Source organism: Ranitomeya variabilis, chromosome 3 (assembly GCF_051348905.1).
Source record: "Ranitomeya variabilis isolate aRanVar5 chromosome 3, aRanVar5.hap1, whole genome shotgun sequence".
Classification (NCBI taxonomy): Eukaryota; Metazoa; Chordata; class Amphibia; order Anura; family Dendrobatidae; genus Ranitomeya; species Ranitomeya variabilis.
The window spans coordinates 577,735,537-577,755,851 of record NC_135234.1 but is presented as its reverse complement, the minus strand read 5'-3'; the positions used below and the strand labels follow the sequence as shown (position 1 = coordinate 577,755,851).

Below are 20,315 nucleotides of genomic sequence, written 5' to 3'. Positions count from 1 at the left end.
TGACCGGCTTCCTCTGCCTGTAGACATGTAGGGCAATTGCCGGCGGGATCAACCGGTGTGTTAGCGACGGTGTTATGCTGGTGGTACCGCGCAAGAGGCTGCATACACCATATACAGTGTGTGTGTGTGTCTCTGTGTGGTGCATACGGCATATACAGTGTGTATTTGTGTGTGTGTGTGTTGTGCACACAGCGTAAACAGTGTGCGTGTGTGGTGCAATGGTGTTCCACTGGTGGTACCGCGCAAGAGGCTGGTACCACCATCAGTTTCCATATTGAGACACCCATCACTGGGGTGTCCCAATATGGCGGTCGGTGAACTTCTGCCACTTGGAATTCTGGGATCTGGAACAGGATGTGAAGACATTACAAGGTAAGCATATATTAAGATTATGTCGCTGTAGTAGGTAAGTTCATATAACAATTTGCTGCAGTCATAGGACTTGGCTGTGTAAAATCTGCTGGTTAACCGGTAAATTAATTCTGTCTGTAACGGCCAACATCCAATCCAATAACAGGGAAACCAGAGATGCAAAAAATATGCATATGGGGTCAATGCAATAGTCTGAAAACACTCTACCCATATCAATCATTACTTCTCAACCTACAAATAAATTAGTTTAAGCATAAAATAGTTAGTATAATAATACATTTTACGTCTAGATAAATCACCTCCAACAAATTTTACTTAAAGAGTAATTAAACTTTCATTTATTTTATTTTTTTTCAAACATGGAAAGTTGTGAAGCTTTGCAGATCCCTTTATTAGGGGATTTATTTTCATTTCAGTAAAAAAAATTAAGTAAGTGGCTTTCAAACCCCTGCTTTTCCCCAGTCTAATTGTCTGCCATCAGGTGCATTGACATCAGAATATACACATTTGGAGTACAGATGATGGCAGTGAAAGGGTGTGCTCAGCATGTCTGTTTTACTAATTCTGGGGAGAGCTGCTGCAGGAGATTGTCCTGCACTACACTCAAAAGAGAAGACAGCTAATAACCCTTTCACAGCCATCATCTGTACTCCAAATGAGTATGTTCTGTTATCAACACAAGTAAAGTGAGCAAATAGACTGGGGAAAAGCTGGGGTTTGGGAATCACTCACATGCATTTTTTACAGGACTGAAGACAAATCACCCAATAAAGTGATTTGCAAAGTGTCACAGTTTTAAATGTTAACTTATTATTTAATTTTAAATTCTTTCCATCTGCTTAATCCTGCTAGATATTTTACTGGGAATGGCAAGTTTAAGAATAAAGATCGGAGCAGGAAATATCAATTAAAAAAATATATCAATTAAAAAAATGTAGAATACGGATTGAACAGGCATAGATAAATAGACTGGAAGATATTATAGGATTAGTCGATGGTTTAAGATTTTATTAGTGTTGTAAATGTAGAAGATTTATTTAGATGTCATTGTTAAGGACCCTCATACAAATTAAAATCAGCCCAATTTAACTGTATGGGGGTCTCCTATCTCTACCCCAAACATGACAGATTAGAGAAGGGTTGGAAAATTGGAACTTAAATGTGCTATTATTTTGTTTTCTTCCTAGATAAGCCACTGACAACAGTGTCTAGGAGCATCTTTCTGCGCCCCCCATTGAAATCATATGAATATCAACCATATTGAGCGTATGCATGTATAAGAGAGTCATGAGAGAGCTACTGGGTAAAACAGCATTGTGTCAGCAGCTATCTGGGATATGTATAAATAATGCATTATAATCGAAATATACAAATATTGAAATTATCGATTGGTGGAAGTGAATATTTGTTTCTCAACAGTTTATCAATATCTACAACATTAGTAACCTGCTAAATTGCCCTAGAAGGAAAAGAAACTTCTGCTTAAAAACAAGTGCCATTTTGAATATTCCCAAAATGAAATTGTATCAAAACAAAAATAAACAGTTGTATACTGTAAGCTGGAGTGAAATGGTGCAGAAAGCATGATAATATGTTTGTTCTGTCGACATTTGAAGCTTAAAGAGGTTTTTGAGAAGACTTCAATTATAAAAACATTTAAAACACACAAAGTTGCACAATTTTTATTTTAATGAAGATGAGAAGTTCATTAAAGAAGATAAATATTTCATTAGATGTTAAATAAAACAAAGAGATTTTTTGGCTTCTCTCAGCACAAAATTCCTTTGAAAGATTAATTAATACATGCAAATTATGCAAATTAGACCCATGCAAATATTTTATGAAGACAATTAAGGGAACCATTAATTACTGCTTTTTTTGCTTCACTGAGATTCATTCATTTAATTTTAATTTCACTTTAACTGTTTTGATGTGTAATCTCGCAGCTAAGAACTTTATCTTTCCTAGTGGGTCACTTAAACGTATATACATTTCATCAAGTGCAAGGCAATACAGAACGTGAGGAAAGGTATTCTCCAGACCATGCTCTCTATTAAGGGGGATGTCTAGCACAATACAGTCCTAGAAAGAAGTAAGCAGAATGAGAACGTGAGCTCATTCTTGGCTGAGGTTCAACTGCTGGAAAAGCAATTAATTTGCTTTGGCTGTTCTAATATAGGGGAATTAGAAAGTGTGACACAAGACAAATAGAAATAATTAGTTCTCCAAAATGATGTTCTCATTAATATAGTTTGAATATTTGAAATAATAATAGAAAAAATATTGTGCTATACTGCTTTATCAACATATTAATGCAGTGCGAGATAACACAATGTACCATTTGACTTCAGTTTGACATTAAAATATCTCTTTTCCAGGAGTGAGACTGGCTCTAACTTGGCAAAGCTACTGAAGAGTGTTAATTATAATGTTATGGTTAGCATATAAATCAATCCTGAGTTGCATTATAATGTATCTAACAGTCATAGAAATGTATTATTGGTGGGTTTTTTACAGGTCAGGAAGGAAGAAGATGGGGCCCAATAGCACAAATCTAAATTCCACCCTTCATATTAGAATGGTGGATTTGCTGCTTATAACAGAAGGGCTTCTTGTTTTCCATGCCTGTACTTTCCACGCCACTGATTGGATAGGAAATCCTGTGCCAATCGGTATCAAGGAAGCTGAGACCAATAAGTTTAGGTACTTTATCTTTAAGGAGCTGAAACTCCTAAACCCTTCATCCAATTTGAATGTGGATACCCTCAAATGAAAGCTGAAAGTCTGAACTTCAACTGCATCTGAATTGTTTTGTTTAAAATTCATTGTGGTAATGTCTATAACCAAAATTAGAAAAATGTTGTCTCTGTCCAAATATATATGGACTTAACTGTATGTGGGCTCTATACTTATCCTGTCCGGTGTTCTCTAGTCCTGCTTTTAGATGCCTTATCTTAACTATACTTTAGTTCAATGTGTCTTTAATAAAAATTAATATATAGTATATATTTTTAGATACTTAGCAGTTCTTTATAATTTGTTGGCTAGTATTTGGTATTCTAAAGGCATATCTCCCGTGATGTATTTATGCATAAAGTGACCTCCTGTGACCCTAATGTTGGTATTTATTAGAAGTTTAAAATCTACAAGGAAAAATAAGCAACATGTGCATGAGATTTCAGAAACCTCATTCACTATGCTGTGTGACATGGTCACTGGTGCCATACATGAGGGGAGATATGTGTCACAAAGGTTGCTTTTCTGCATAATGTGAAAGCCAAAAGTGTTTTCTCCAGCATGATATGTGCTGAGAGCAATCCAGTCGCTATATGGGCATGGCTTTTACGGTGGGTAGGTCAGAGATGGGCAGGACGCTTACCCACCATATCTCGACCTCCAGGGTGTGCCTGGAGGGAGTTAAATGATCAACAATTTTTTTTCTCTGTCTGGGCGTAGTATGGAGGAAGGAAGCCTCCAGACTGCTAGCTCCTGCAAGAGTTGCCATATATGTTGTCCCAGAAGTACTGGGCAGGACTTTGTATGAACTATTTACTTTCTTTTGAGCTAGACGGGCTGTTTTTCTGTAACCAGTTTGTGTTTTTGGTTTATGATGCAATAAACCACCCAGAGACTTTAACCACACGTGTGCCTGTGTCGACCTTGAAGAACAGATAAATAAGCCGATCTTCCACAGCTGGTACTGAGAGAACAAGCCCTAAAAGTGTATTCATATACCGTACTTAAAAATCTCTCTTACCATATGTGATACACATTATTTTTTCATGTTTCAAGAGACATGATAATATGGAATCATGCCTTTAGGTAAGAATAGTTACAACATACATCGTTTCAAGGAACACTATGTCAGCAAAGAGTCTTGTGTGCCCTGTAAAGTCTTCCACACACAACTCTGCCATGTCTATGCGACTTTAAATGTAGGAAGGTTACATAGTTTTCTGATTACAAAGAATGTGGTCTTTTTCAATATTCGGTTGTACTCAAATATTTATATAACAAAAATACAAAAAAGTCCTTGTTTTTTCATTTCCTTTCATCTGAATACACAGATAACATATTTCCTTGTCAGTCAAGTGTGATCAATATTCAGTCACAGAATATCAAAGCTCTCTGATGGTAAAGTTACTGATTTACAATTATGTTTTTTAGCAAGCATGAGAAACAGTAAAAAAATCTATGACTTGGACATTGGAATTTATTTCAGCACCATAATAAATATTATTTTAATTTACACCCTAATGCAAACCATTAACATTATTAATAAGGTTTGTGCAGGCTTATCTCAAAATAATCATGAAAAGTAAATCCATTAATTGACTTCCACATGTAAAGATGTTCATGGGAAGTTCAATTAAAGGAAACCTTTCAGCAGATTTTCAGTAACTAAAATGCAACATTAAGGCTTATAAAATGTGTAGTAAACATAAATAAATAAAACGGACTACGCTGAATGCTAATCGCTTATGTGAAGACATCACAATAGTTCTGAACGGCAGAGGAGACACATTATCCCTGCAGTTACCCCTGACATTGAAATTCTTACATCAATATTAGCTTAGTAGAAATCCCACACATGCATTGTTCTAAGCCCTGCAGGATCTCATAAATGTGCATTGTGCAGATAAAGCCAAGAATGTACTGATGACTTCACTACACATGCCCAGAGTGTACACGTGAACAGAGCATGTGCAGGATCTCATTTCAGCTGGTGGTGACCTCTGAAGCACATTGAGATATCAACCAGAGAGATGTTGGTGTGGTAAGAGCAGGGATACCTTGGCTCTCCAGCAATGCCCAGATGACTCCAAGTAAGCAACAATTCATGCAGTTTATAGGTTGATTTTCTGCATAATAGTTACAGTACTGATGTGGGTAGGGCATGCTCACCACATTATTTACAAGCCTTGGGGCATCATAAGAAGAGTTTAATCACTGAACCATAACTGTTGGATGCCTTTTATTTTTGGAGATTTATCATTCAGCATACTATGCATCCTTGTTTTATATAATACCCCGGATTGTCCAAGATTTAGGTATTGATGACTGAACCATAAGCTTGGTGATCAGTATTAGATTAGAGTGAGTCTGACACTCTGTACTCTCACCGCGGTTTTCTTGTTTCCACAAGACTGGGGAGGCCTCCACCCCTCTTTTTTTGAGCTGTGCGCACAGGAGCCGTTCTGTCCAGCGTGTCCACATGGACATTCCTTTTCTGTATCCTGCTCATACAGGTACTCTACAAATGACCAGGTTTTAAATACATCAGATAGGGATTACATACATTAGTTAGGACTGCTCTAATATGGGTATACATTGGCGATTGGTAGAGCGGCTTAATATACATTTTTTGCAAAAAATGTATCAACCAAATACCCTGTTTTTTCCATCTTTTTACAAGCACTTGCTGTCCACTGTGATTTTTTTTGCAACAGAGTGTTTTTGGTTTTACTGTGCTTTTTTGTGTTTTCAAGTCTCTTGGTGGTGTGAAGATGTCTCTACTGGCTTGTTCACTGTGCACGCAGCTCATGTGTTCTGGTTTTACATAATTGTTTTCTTGTTTCCACAAGAATGGGGAGGCCTCCACTCCTCTTTTTTTGAGCTGTGCGCACAGGAGCCGTTCTGTCCAGCGTGTCCACATGGACATTCCTTTTCTGTATCCTGCTCATACAGGTATTGTACATATGACCAGGTTTTAAATACATCAGATAGGGATTACATACATTAGTTAGGACTGCTCTGATATGGGTATACCTTGGCGATTGGTAGAGCGGCTTAATATACATTTTTTGCAAAAAACGTATCAACCAAATACCCTGTTTTTTCCATCTTTTTACTAGCACTTGCTGTCCACTGTGATTTTTTTTTGCAACAGAGTGTTTTTGGTTTTACTGTGCTTTTTTGTGTTTTCAACTCTCACCGCGGTGTAGGATGGGACACCACACCTCCGCACACTGTGTAGATGCTGCAGCTCAGTGACCTCAAAAATATCAAAATCATAAAAATCCTTAAGAGTGTTTATTTTACCTAAATGCAGGAACTTAGACCACCCCAGGAATCATCCATATCTGGGAAGTAGCAGAGTACAACACATTTTTATTGTATCACTTAGTTCAGAAGTAATAAGTCAAGCCAAGCTTATTGTAATAGCTTTCAACCCTGGTCAAATTAGGGGACCTTAGCATAAGACATTTTTTATGATGTCCATATATTCTAACAGAACGTAATGAAAAGTGTTATCTGGGGACATCCTATTTAAAGAAAAATGTCATAGACATAAGCAACTTAGTTCAAGGAAAAGTTGAATTTACCTCGAATTTTATCAAAAACTTCAGGTTCTTTTGAATCCGGCAAAATGACAGCTGGCCAACCACCATTGTTTTGAAATGTCAAAGGCTGAAAAGAGGTTAAAAATATGATACTCACTGCTTATCTTTCCCAACTTCCCTGCCCACATCCTTTTCCCTCTCTCGAAATCCTCTTTGGGCATGGTGCGTGCATTTTCACCAGGGCTTGAGGTGACAAATAGGCTTTAGAAATAACAACACATGTCATGACATTACAAATTGCGTCACCTGTGGCCTATGCACAGAATGAATATGCCCAAAGAGGATGATATGCATCGGAGGAAAGGAGAAGCTGGACAGAATGGTGGAAGCATATCCTACTTTCAACAGTGGCCATTGAAGTCTATAGGGATACATCAAAAATGAATAAAAACTTTGGGGTTGTAGTTCAACATATTTGTGTTTTATAAAATACACTAACAACAAAATCACTGGAAGAGGATATGGGGCAAACATTGCAAAACAGCTATACAAACAGTAAGATTTCTCTTATATTCTGCAATAACATTCAGAAAAATAGTATCCTCTTCCCTTAGTTATAAACTAAACACCTGATAATAGAAGATATGATTTTACATTGTGTGCGCTGGAGCTGACCCATTACCTGTTATTTTAAACATAACCAAATTAATTTACTGTAATAAGCAGCAGTGCAAATGTGACCTTGTGTTCATTCCAGCCAGATGGTGAGCTGCATGGTTGAATAGCATACTATAACAAGAGAACAGTCAAATGCAAAAACCTAGATTTATGGATTTTGCACATCTTACCTTGTATTGTCCTTTCAGCATCTGTTCTGGCCCCATTGCGGTCAGATTCTATCTCCGGGGTCAAAGCCTCTGAAAGCAGAGACAAAAATGAATGACATTAGCAGCTGAAATACAGCCGGATTTAACCTACTGTGTGCACACTAAGACCATGGCACATAAGGTATATTTACTTTTCTGTGACACCATATAACTCACTCTATTCCTCTAACCTTCATGCAATAGAGGCTATCAGTGACACCATTATCTTATTCATTTATTTTATATCTTTGAACAATGATAGGAGTTTTTTTTTTCAATTTAATTCTGAAATCTATATTTCCTTTTTTGGCCGCTGATGTCCTACGTTAGCAGAATTACAGTTTGCACCCATTGTAAAATTTTACTTTTTTATGATAAAAATAAAAGATGCAGGCATGGGGCTAAATATATCTAAAAAAAAAGAATTACACAATGACAACAATAAAGTATATGTTAATGCTATAAAAAAACAATAAAAAATAAAATATTACAATTAATTTTATATGTATATCAACATCTGCATTCTTCTAAATTGCTCCAGTGTACATGTTATATTTATTTATTTTTTTATTTGTTTTATATTTTACTATGATTTAACTAGAATTATTTGATTAGTTACATATTGGATTTTTTTGATCTTACGGTGACTATTGGAAAATAATATTTTTATGCACTTTATGTGCATATGATTTGCCTAAAACAAGAAAATGGGGCACTCTGCTACTTGTGTCTCTTCTGTTCTTTCTCACCATATTCCTTTTCTTTTTTTACTTTTCTAATTTAACCCTCTTCCCAAAGAAACATACCAATAAATGTAAGCTAGGAACATGTCCAAAAGGACAGCACCCGCAAAAGTGCCCTTTATTGTGGCACGTACAGTGATTTGTGAAAAAAGAAATTGTATTTATCATGCAGTAGGCAGTCACAGTCAAATGTTGGGATTTGGGGGATTCTTCTTTTGCATTAAAAAAAGCTATTATTTCCCCCTTAAAAAAACGTTGCACAAGAAAAGCAAAAGCTAAGTACAGTCGCCTGTGACTTACATGCACACTGTCTGACATAAATATCAGGTATTTTCTGTTACAACGATTCTGCCGTCTTACTTCTGATTTTTAGTGCATTAAGAATGAAAAAATTGTGTACCGTATATACTCGAGTATAAGCTGAGATTTTAAGCCCATTTTTTGGGGCTGAAAGTGCCCCTCTCAGCTTATACTCGAGTCACAGTCGGCGGGGGGGGGGGGGGGGTCAGCTGGTGAGGGGGAGCGACGACTGTCACATACTCACTTGCTCCTGGCGCTCCTGGCACGGTCCCTGCATGTCCCATGGTCTCCGGCAGCTTCTTCCTCTGTTCAGCAGTCATGTGGTACCACTCATTAAAGTAAAGAATATGGACTCCACTCTCATAGGGGTGGAGCCGCATATTCATTACTGTAATGAGCGGTACCAGTACAACAGAGGAAGAATTTGCCGGATCCCGGAGACCATCTGTCCAGGAGAAGCTGCCAGGGACTGCGCCGGGAGCAGGTGAGTATTTCATATTCACCTGTCCCTCGTTCCAGCGTCGCTCCGTCTTCCGCATCCTCTGCAGTGACTATTCAGGTCATAGGGCGCGATAACGTATTAGTGTGCGTGCCGCCATCTGCCTGAACAGTCACTGCGGAGAGACGGGACGCTGAGGAGCAGCGGGTGAGCGATGAGAGGTATGTCATTTTTTTTTATTGCAGCAGAATTACATGTGGCACATTTTTATATAGAGCATCTTATGGGGCCATAATGAACTGTATGGAGCATTATATGGGGCATATTTGTATATGGAGCATCTAAGGGGCCTGGGGCCATAATGAACTGTATGGAGCATTATATGTGGACATTGTTATATGGAGCATCTATGGGGCCATAATGAACTGTATGGAGCATTACATGGGCACAATGCTATATAGAGCATCTTATGGGGCCATAATGAACTGTATGGAGCATTATATGTGGCACACTTTAACACTTAACCTACTGATGTCTCAATCAATTTTACTTTCATTGGTATCTATTTTTATTTTTGAAATTTACCAGTAGCTGCTGCATTTCCTACCCTAGGCTTATACTTGAGTCAATAAGTTTTCCCAGTTTTTTTGTGGCAAAATTAGGGGTCTCGGCTTATACTCAGGTCGGCTTATACTCGAGTATATACGGTAGTGTAATTCAAAGGCAGCAGGGCAGATATTAGTAATACTTCTAATAGCACCTCTCTTATCGATCTCTCCCCCTATCAATTGAGTTTCTGCATTATTCACAGACTAATACTCTAATTTTCTTCACTCTTGCAGTTATTCAGCATATTACTGTCTAGAATATGTGTCCAATATTTAAAGGATTTTTCATCCTGTCTCTATTGCTGAACTGTCAACTCTGAGAAACTCTAGCTATCCTAAAATCATCCTTATATTAGTTGCTGCATTCCCTGCTTAGACTTTCATATAGTCTATGATAGGTCCTCCTAATTAGCTGTGCTATACCATGTGATGTGATAGCTACAAGGCATTATGGGGAAACCTGGTCGAACCTGAGGTTATGTCAGTCGTATGTGGCTGATGTAATCTTCTGTAAAATGGTGGGGTTTTTTTTGGCAATTTGCATGAATCAGATGGCAATTTGTTCAAATTTGCAAGTACCTGCAAATTTCATAAAATATGACAGGAATTCGATTTTGACCTGGAATGAATCGATTTGATCATCTGTACTGTTGGCTAAACACTCATTTGGCTAACAGGTATCTCTCCCAAATCTCCAGGCACATGCACACTTGCCTTGTCCATCATTTCCATCAACATTTAATGTGACCAGGATAACAGGAATGCCCGCCGGCTCATAGTAACTACTGGTATGACGTATTATTGTTGAGCTACATGTCCCACATGCTTTTACATTGTTCAATCGCACTCATTATTTCCACCAAATACACTGAAATTTAGCTAACAACATCAGGTTTGGTAGCATTGTAGCAAAAACAATGTGCCTTACAGATGACACTATTGCTTCAGGTCAATTATTGGTCTTACCATTAAGGACTCGAAGTCCTTCTGAGGATGCTGCTTGTTTGAGTGCCTGCTCTGCTTGCTCTCTTCGTTTTGTCTCAAATTCCAAAGCTTCTTGTAATTTCCTTTTCGCTTTCTTCTCTTTCTTAAGTCTTTTTTGAATTATTGCTGAAACAGAAAACATCCATTTAATTATTGTGATGACTGTCCTAGTCTTGTTTTGGTCATATCTATAGTATTGCAATCACATTCTAAGAATACAGAAAATACTTTAACTTGCACTTCACATAAAATACTTTTTATTTAGAAATTATAACATTTAAAACATCTGCAAATTATTTTTACTGATCCGTCGATTAAAAAGTACGTTGGTACATATAATATAATAATTCAGTTTTCTATTTTAATATTTAATAACTGTAAGGAAACTTGCAAATTCTTCAATAAATGCATCCTAATGTGAAATGTATGGTAAATCAACTAGTATATCAGCGATACTGAAACATAGAAATAAATATAACATATTTTTGCACCTAACTGGGTGGCCACCAACCAATCAGACAGTACAGTGTTGTGACTTCTCCAAAGAGGATCAAGATGGCTCTAACTCTTCTACCTTTTGGACTGATTATCTACCTGACCAGAATATTTTTACTTTCTTCCCATAAATATCACCTGTATTAAACATCTAATGTAAAACTAATGACCGGAATAGGTTGCTAACTGATCACAGGTATGTTTTAACATGTTGGATGTGTTACTAAATAAATTTGCTGAGTCGGACCTGATGCCTTAGATATATTGGAAATGTACACCTATTCTATTATCATAAAAATAATATAATTGGTTACTAAGTCATATAAGTAATATAGTATTGTAGGGAAAAGTCAAAGAAAGACCATTTGTTTGCATGTTAGAACTCAACGATATTAGTCAGACATAACAGTGATCAGTTTTATGCAAATCAATCGTCTTTAATTATTTTATTGATGTTCTTCATTGATCATTTTGCAGATATACACTGGGCAATTAACATTAATAAAGGCTTGCAATAATTTGGATCTCAGTACAGGCATTTATTAGCATTAATCTCTGAGTGACTAGACCAGTGCCTTGTCTTGCATGTTAGAAAATGTTTTTAAAGTTACTAAGTAGATGATAGAAATGTGATTTTGATCTCTAGACATAGTAAGTGCATTTCACATATCATTGTCAGTCAGAACAGGATTGGCCATCTATACTGATTGTCCACTGTCCATTGTGCACTCGTCCACTATTTACAGAGAAAAGTACAATCTGAACAATCAATAATTTATAAAATGATGCACAGTGGTATGTAAAGTTTGGGCACCCCTGGTCAAAATTACTGTTATTGTGAACACTTAAGCAAGTTGAAGATGAAATGATTTCTAAAAGGCCAAAGAGTCAAAGATGACAAATGTCCTTTGTATTTCAGGAAAAAAAATTTCTTTTCATTTTACATTTTAAAAACTACAAAAAGGAAAATGGACTGATTCTAAGGTTTGGGCATCCTGCAGACTTAGTACCTAGTAGAACCCCCTTTTGAAAGTATCACAACTTGTACATGCTTTTTGTAGCTAGACAAGAGTCTTTCAGTTCTTGTTTTGGAATTTTCAGTCATTCTTCCTTGGAAAATTATTCCAATTCGGAGAGATTTATGGTGAGATTCAGGGGACTGTGAGGGCCATTGTAAAACCTTCAGCTTGCACTTTTTGACATAGTCTGTTGTGGATTTTGATGTGTGTTTAGGATCATTATCTATTTGCAGAAGCCATCCTCTTTTCAACTTCAGGTGTTTTTTTACCGATGATGTTATGTTTTCATCAATAATTTGCTGACATTTAATTGAATATTGAATACATTCTTCCCTCTTCCGTGAAATGTTCCCTGTGCCATTGGCTGCAACACAACCTCAAAGAATGATTGATCCACCTTCATACTGTACTTAATGGTTGGCAAGATGTTCTTTTCCTGAAATTTTGTGCCCTTTTTTCCCTATACAGAATAAAAAAATATAAAAGTTTAATTAACCCCTTTGATTAATGTAGCCATAGAGTTCCATTTTAACCTCACTGGGTCACAGGACTTGTTTGTTTTCATCTGGTTTGTTTAGATGTTCTTTTGCATGCTTCTAACATAGAATTTGATGGTGATAATGTATGAAAGGTTTTCTTCTGATGACTCTTCCATGAAGGCCATATTTGTGCAGGTGTCTCTAAAGTGTAGAACAATATACCGTAACTTCAAAGTTTGATAAATCTTTCTGAAGGTCTTCTGCAGTCAAGCAGGGGTTCTGATTTGCCTCTTTAACAATCCTATGAGCAGCTCTCACTGAAATTTTGCTTGGTCTTTCAGACTTTATCTTGACCTCCAGTGTGCTTGGAACTGCCATTTCATAATTACATTTGGAACTGAGGAAAGGGCAACTTGAAAATGCTTTGCTATCTTCTTATAACTTTCTCCTGCTTTGTGAGCCTCTACCATTTTCATTTCCAGAGTGCTAGGCAGCTGCTTAGAAGAACCCAAGGCTGCTTTTTTGGCACAAGGTTAGAGGAGACTGGGTTTTTATATAAAAATAAAATAACATTTTTTATCACTTGGCCTCTCCTAACGATGATAATTATCACGCCATAACCCTAACATGCTAATTAAAGTCTGAAACCTTGTTCAAAGATATCTGAGCACACAAATCTGCAAGGGTGCCCAAACTTTTCCATTAGTCTATTATCCTCTTTGTAATTTTTAAACTGAAAAAAGAAAATGACTATATATATATATATATATATATATATATATATATATATATATATATATATGTTTTTAACTAAAATACAAAGGAAATGTGTCATCTTTAACTTTAGCCTTTTAGGGATCACTTAATCTTCAACTTGCTCACAATAACAGTAATTTTGACCAGGGGTGCCCAAACTTGTACACACCACTGTATATCTCATTCATAGAATATAGACAAAGGTATGAAAATGTTGGTTTATTGTGTGTTAATTTTTGAAGAAATTCATCTCAGTTCTTCCAAGAAATTGATACTTTTCTATAGGTATTTCCAAATTTAGAGATATGAACATACAGGGAGGATAAAAGTGATTACTAGGCCTGGTGGTGTTTCTACAAGTTTAGGCTGGATAGGTAGGCAATGTGCTAGGGCAGTGTTTCTCCAGTCCTCAAGACCCACCAACAGGTCAAGTCTTCAGGATATCCTTAGTGTTGCACAGGTGATAATTTCATCACTGGCTCAAGCATTAATTCCATCACCTATGCAATACTAAGGAACTACAGAAAATATTACCTTTTGGTGGGTCTTGAGAACTGGAGTTGAGAAACACTGTGCTAGGTCATATGATCATGGTGCTGTGGAAAAAAAATTCAGCATACACCATTCTCATCTGTTTTAAAGCACAAACACAGAAAACATGACCATCTAGGCCAGGCCTTACTCACAAAATTATGAGGCCACTACAAATGAAACATAATGAGTCAACTTTTAACAATCTACCAGAAGGCTGCAGATTATGGCAGAGCTTTATTGTGGCTGTGACTTGGCTGTTAAGCAATTATCTCATATGCTTGTACCCTAAAAAAATATAAACTGCATAAAACTATCAAATATTAAAAATTGATTTTATCTGAAAGTGTATTGTGTGTGATTTCTTTAATTCAAATAGTAAGGAGTGCTTCTACAAATAATTTTTCCATCACCAGCTCTCTCTCTATCATTAAGACATTACATATCCATCTTCATATACAGATAAGGCCTTAAATAATATGTGTATACAAATTATACAGGTAAGCATAGAAATAAGACACTTAAATAAACAAATACCTCTGTTCTTTTGTTCTACTGCTAATTGTTTTTCTAGGGTTTCCCTTACTTCTCGTTCCCTGAATAATTCCATCTTTAACTCAGTCTTTTCCATCTGTACCTGTTTTTCTTGCGCTCGGGCATTATCTATTGCCACCTTTAACAAACCCTGCAAAATAAATCAGCATTACTGTCAATATATTGAAAACAGAAATATACAGACACTGATGATTATACAATGCATGAAAAAAAAAGATTCCAAATATATACTCTTTGAAAATTACTATTGCACTCACACTGGAATACAAAATTTGCTACCACCTATAACTTGGAATGCAAGATAATAGAAGAGGGCCGCTGAACAACGATACTGGCTTTACACATATAGTTTTCATTGTAATTTTTTTTCAGCAAAACACAGGATCAAATACAAAAGGCAAGAAAACAATAAGACATTGGGCCCCATTCATCAAGACCAGAATTGTTCATAGTGGTGTTGATAAAGGGGGCATGTTGGAGTCAGACATTCTTGATTCATTAAGAGGTGCATGTGTCTTCATAAATTTGAAGTTTCTCAAGAGTAGTGTGTGCCTCCAAGTGCTATGCCAGAAATCTCACTCCAGCCAGATTTCTGGTGTAGGGAATGCCAAAGATCATCATGAATTTCTCGACCTGCGACGTAATGCCACTGTCGCGCCCGCTTCCTGCCCTGTTCTGCCCATTTTGGTAGAGCTGGGAGAAACTGACATGATGACACCAAAAGTCGCTAAATTTAGGTGCAACTCTGAGAATTCTAGTTTGAAAGCTTGAATGAATTCGGCCCATTATGTACAACTCATGTGAAGTTCCCATTCTAGTTCACATAGCCTAATCTTAAAGGGAACCTGTCATCAGGATTGTGCACAGTAACCTACACACAGGGTCAGGTCGGCACCATTATACTGATTAAAATGATACCTGGGTCGAAGAAATCCATCTTGTGGTTGCTGCTTAATCTTTATTTTCAGTTTTGAGTTAATGATATGCTCGGCTTCTGGGGCAGCCTGTGGGGGTCTTCATGTGGTGCTCTGCTTAGGTATTCATAATGCAGAATGCTGACAGGTCATTGGTCCCTCACTGACCTGCGCCCTAGTTTACATAATGAACATCTGTACACACTGAAGAAAAAAATAAAAAACTCTTCTGCAGACAGGTGCCAGCCATGACACCTGCTCTGCAGCATAATCGCATGTTTAATGTCCCAGTAATAAATGTGGTTGATGTTATTGAGATAGAAAAAAAATAAAAATACATTTTAAAATGGCGACCATCACGTCTGCGCAGTAGCTGCTATTGGTCTATAGGTGATCCGATAGCTGCTATTGCGCATGCACCAGCGGCGCCATCTTGCTGGAGAAAAAAATGAATTCCTCCTCCAAGATGGTGCCGCCCACGCATGCGAAGTAGCAGCTCTCGAGATAACTGAGAGTTGCTACTACGCAGGTGTGGGCAGCGCCATCTTGGAGAAGGACTTTTTTTTGTCCTGCAAGATGGTGCACCTATATACACCGATAGCTGCTGCTGTGCAGCCGTGGCGGGCTCCATTTTAAAATTGAATTTTTTTTCTATCTGAGTAACATCAACCATATTTATTATTGGGACATTAAACATGCAATTTTGTTGCAGTGCAGGTGCCACAGCTGGCACCTGCCTGCAGAAGGTTATTTTTATTTTCTTCAGTACGTACAGATATTCATTATGCAAACTAGGGGGCAGCTCACTGAGGGATCAGTGACCTGTCAGCAGTCTGCATTATGAATATCTAATCAGAGCACCACATAAAGACCCCTCCCCCCACAGGCCACCCCGGGGCACTGAGATATCGTTAACTCAAAACTGAAAATAAAGATTAAAAAACAACTACAAAATGGATTTCATCAACCAAGGTATCATTGTGCCATAGTCCATCAGATGGAATATGTATTGTCCCCTAGGAGAACTGTGTCTAGGAAAGGACAGGCTCATTCATAAGGCTACTTTCACACATCAGGTTTTTGCTGTCAGGCACAATCCAGTGAGTTTTGAAAAAACGGATCTGTTTTTTTTCCTCCGGATCCGTTTTTTTTCTCATAGAGTTGCATTAGCGCCGGATTGCGCCTGATGGCGGCACGTTTCATCCGTTTTTGATCCGTCTAAAATTAGTTTTCCGGCAGCTGGAGAAAACGTTCATAGGAACGTTTTTTCTGTCCGGCCCAAAAACACCAAGCGATGGTTCCAGCGATAAACGGATGAAACTGACATGTGAAATGATGGATCTGACCTCCAAATCCGGTTTTCCATGCATTCTCCATACAGTCATGCACAATCTCCGCTCTGGGGGTCTCTCTCTCTCCTCTACCGTGGGTTTATAAAAAAAAAAAACGGATCCAGCAAAAAAACGGATCTGTTGCATCAGTTTTTCACAATTTGCAATGGATCCATTTTTTTAAAAATTTGCTGGATCCTGTCTGACAGCAAAAACCTGATGTGTGAAAGTAGCCTAACACATTCAATGAGGCACGCATGGCTTTGTAGCAGAGAGTGTTTGACCTCCGGTTGGACTGGGAGCCAGGGGGTCCACCGGTAACACTGATTCTAAGATCTCTCTTTTCAGTTACATTCAAAACTTATGTGATCCTTACATGCTCCATACATTTTAATGGGTAAGTAACTGCAGCTGATTTACCACAAATTGTTGCTGTTTGTCATTGTTAATGGCTATGTGTTTTTACAGGTAAACAGCAGTTTTTGTGTGGTAATCAATTTAAAAATCAGTATGTTTTTCAGTGAAAGTGCATATCAGTGTGGTTTTAAGGCACTTCGGGGTTGTTCTGTGGCCGCTACGTGTGAACTCACTCTAAGGGTATGTGTCCACGTTCAGGATTGCATCAGGATTTGACGTCAGTATTTGTAAGCCACAACCAGGAGTGGGTGATAAATGCAGAATTGGTGCATGTGTTTCTATTATACTTTTCCTCTAATTGTTCCACTCCTGGTTTTGGCTTACAAATACTGATGGAAAATCCTGACCAAATCCTGATGCAATCCTGAACGTGGACACATACCCTTGTAAAAGTTCCTTTGTGAAATATAATTTGTTGAGAAAACTACAACACGCAGCAGTTCCTAAAAGTCTGCAATTGTCACGTTACGCTGAGAGTTAATATCTCCTAATGGAGGGGAAAGTGATGACAGGAATTCAGGAAATACATACTTTTTAATTACCTAAATTTTAGTCTGATGCCTAATCCTTGTTTTGAACTAAGGTCCCACCTAACTCTATGTGCTAATTCAGCCATAAGCCTTAGGCAACAGCAAGAAACTGGAAGATAATTGGTGGAGAAGACAAGAAGTGAGGGCCCAGGATACTATATAATTTGCTAATGCTTTTGTACTTCATCTCAGACTATGACATCTAGCCTATATACTACATCTACTACTCATGTGGGAAGACAAGGAGATTCATCTGTTCCCCTGTGGGCCAGTCTGAGCCCACCACCAAATACTGCTACACCGCATCTGTCCGAACAGTTCTACCATATGCATGTGAAATTAGATTTTACTTTACACATTTCCTTCCTTTGGAATCTACCTCTGGCTTTGACTAAAAAGCTACATATGTGAATTTAGGATTGAAGGTATAGAACAGGTGAAAAGTTTACAAAGTAAGGGTACCGTCTCACAGTGGCACTTTTGTCGCTACGACGGTACGATCCGTGACGTTCCAGCGATATCCATACGATATCGCTGTGTCTGACACGCAGCAGCGATCAGGGACCCTGCTGAGAATCGTACGTCGTAGCAGATCGTTTGGAACTTTCTTTCGTCGCTGGATCTCCCGCTGTCATCGTTGGATCGGTGTGTGTGACACCGATCCAACGATGCGTTCGCTTGTAACCAGGGTAAACATCGGGTTACTAAGCGCAGGGCCGCGCTTAGTAACCCGGTGTTTACCCTGGTTACCGTCATAAATGTAAACAAAAACAAACAGTACATACTCACATTCCGGTGTCCGCCAGGGTCCCTCGCAGTCTGCTTCCCGCTCTGACTGCTGGCCGGCCGGAAAGTAAGCAGAGCACAGCGGTGACGTCACCGCTGTGATCTGCTTTCACTTTACGGCGGCACTCAGTCAGAGCGGGAAGCAGACGGCAAGGGACCTGACAGACACCGGAATGTGAGTATGTACTGTTTGGTTTTTTTTACATTTACGACGGTAACCAGGGTAAACATCGGGTTACTAAGCGCGGCCCTGCGCTTAGTAACCCGATGTTTACCCTGGTTACCCAGGGACCTCGGCATCGTTGGTCGCTGGAGAGCTGTCTGTGTGACAGCTCCCCAGCGACCACACAACGACTTACCAACGATCTCGGCCAGGTCGTATCGCTGGTCGTGATCGTTGGTAAATCGTTTTGTGAGACGGTACCCTAAGGGCTTGTTCACAAGTCAGTTGTCATGTATGAGTGCTATCCATTTTTCACGCACATCACTCGTACTGTTGACAGTCTGTGGGGCTTTTCACATGTACATGATTTTTTTGTGGACCCAGTGGTCTGTGCAAAATTACAGAGACATGTCCGATATTGATTCGAGAGTCAGATTAAACTCAGCAATGAAAGTCTATGGGTCTGTGAAAAAATTGGATGGCATTTGGATACCATCTGCCTGCTGTCCATTTTTCACTGACTGGTAGAGAGGAGAAGGTACACAAACTTTTTTTTTCTCATCTGTGAAAAAATTGATGAAACTCTGATGAATACCACAAATGAAAATCACTAATGAAACTTGGTCCATTTTTCTTGTATGTATTAAAAATTGACGTCTGAATGAGATCTTAAGCTGCTTTGTTTTTATGTGTTGGATAACGAAATCTAACACAATGTAACATTTATATAGCAAATAAAAGAAAAAAAGCTCCATATAAACATGTCTTTGGACTCTAACTAGAGATAATCGAATCTTCCAAGATTCAAATCACACTGATTTTACAGAGAAAATTGATTTGAAGTTCTTTGATACCAATTGCTTGTTCCTTATTATGTCCTATGGTCTCTCCAGAACCAAGAGCTAAAAGTAGGATGTAAAAATAAAAAATAATAATTCTCATTTCAACGTGCCATGCCAACACTCAGGTGTCATCAGAGGCCTTGTGGAGCTTGAAGCCTTGGGAGAAGAGGAAAAGAGGAGGCACGGAGAACCAGATTTGCAGGCTACGGGGGCGGTGGTACACGTAAGCAGTAAGGTTTTTTTTAACTATTTGCCAATCATCTATGGCTTAGCAAAATAGTTGCCGCAGCTTGCTGTTGCTGATTTCGCAAGTAGTGAATTGCAAAAAATCTTTTGGAGAATATGAACTTTTGAGAGATTGAAGGAGAATTCAGTTCCGCTCAATTTAATTTGCTCATCTCTACTTCCAACAGATAAAATTGAAAAAACTGTTTAACAATAGTTAAAAGATATAATTTTTAAATGTATGTGAGCTTCAAAGGTCACCATAAATGAATAATTATAATTATTGCAATCCACTATTCAGTTATAAATGTCTTGTGAAAATGAATAATATTGGCAAAAACAAATAATCCACTAAGTCATTATCCGCGAGCCTCTTATCAACAGTACATGCACTAATTGTACTCAATTTAGAGGACAAATTGACACATGTAATCATATATCTAATCTTCTCATAAAATGGTATTTATTATCCATAGCAACCGTTGTTTACTAAAGGTCTATGAGAAAGGAAAATATGCACTGATTGGTTGCTATGTGCAGTAGGACCACTACTGACACATGAGGTCATAACGTCCATGCAATAAAAAATAGAAGAAAAATACAAATAGATGATAAAATTAACATAAAAAGGACTAACAAGACAATTATTTTGCTATTTAGCTTTTCTTGGATGATA

At 38.0% G+C, this 20,315-nt stretch overlaps 1 protein-coding gene across 11 annotated transcripts in view; it reads right to left on the bottom strand.

Moving 5' to 3' along the window:
* DACH1 (dachshund family transcription factor 1) overlaps window positions 1-20,315 on the bottom strand; it is a 561,137-nt gene that overhangs the window by 41,516 nt on the left and 499,306 nt on the right. For 6 of the 11 annotated variants that reach the window (XM_077297257.1, XM_077297261.1, XM_077297262.1 and 3 more), the window contains 4 exons: window positions 14,414-14,561; window positions 10,579-10,722; window positions 7,505-7,573; window positions 6,699-6,783 (listed from right to left, as the gene is read on the bottom strand). In XM_077297257.1, the coding sequence (XP_077153372.1) occupies window positions 6,719-6,783; window positions 7,505-7,573; window positions 10,579-10,722; window positions 14,414-14,561 (426 nt within the window). In that variant the 3' untranslated portion in view covers window positions 6,699-6,718. The remainder of the gene's footprint in view (window positions 1-6,698; window positions 6,784-7,504; window positions 7,574-10,578; window positions 10,723-14,413; window positions 14,562-20,315) is intronic. The other 5 variants (XM_077297260.1, XM_077297263.1, XM_077297265.1 and 2 more) reach the window with 2 other exon arrangements.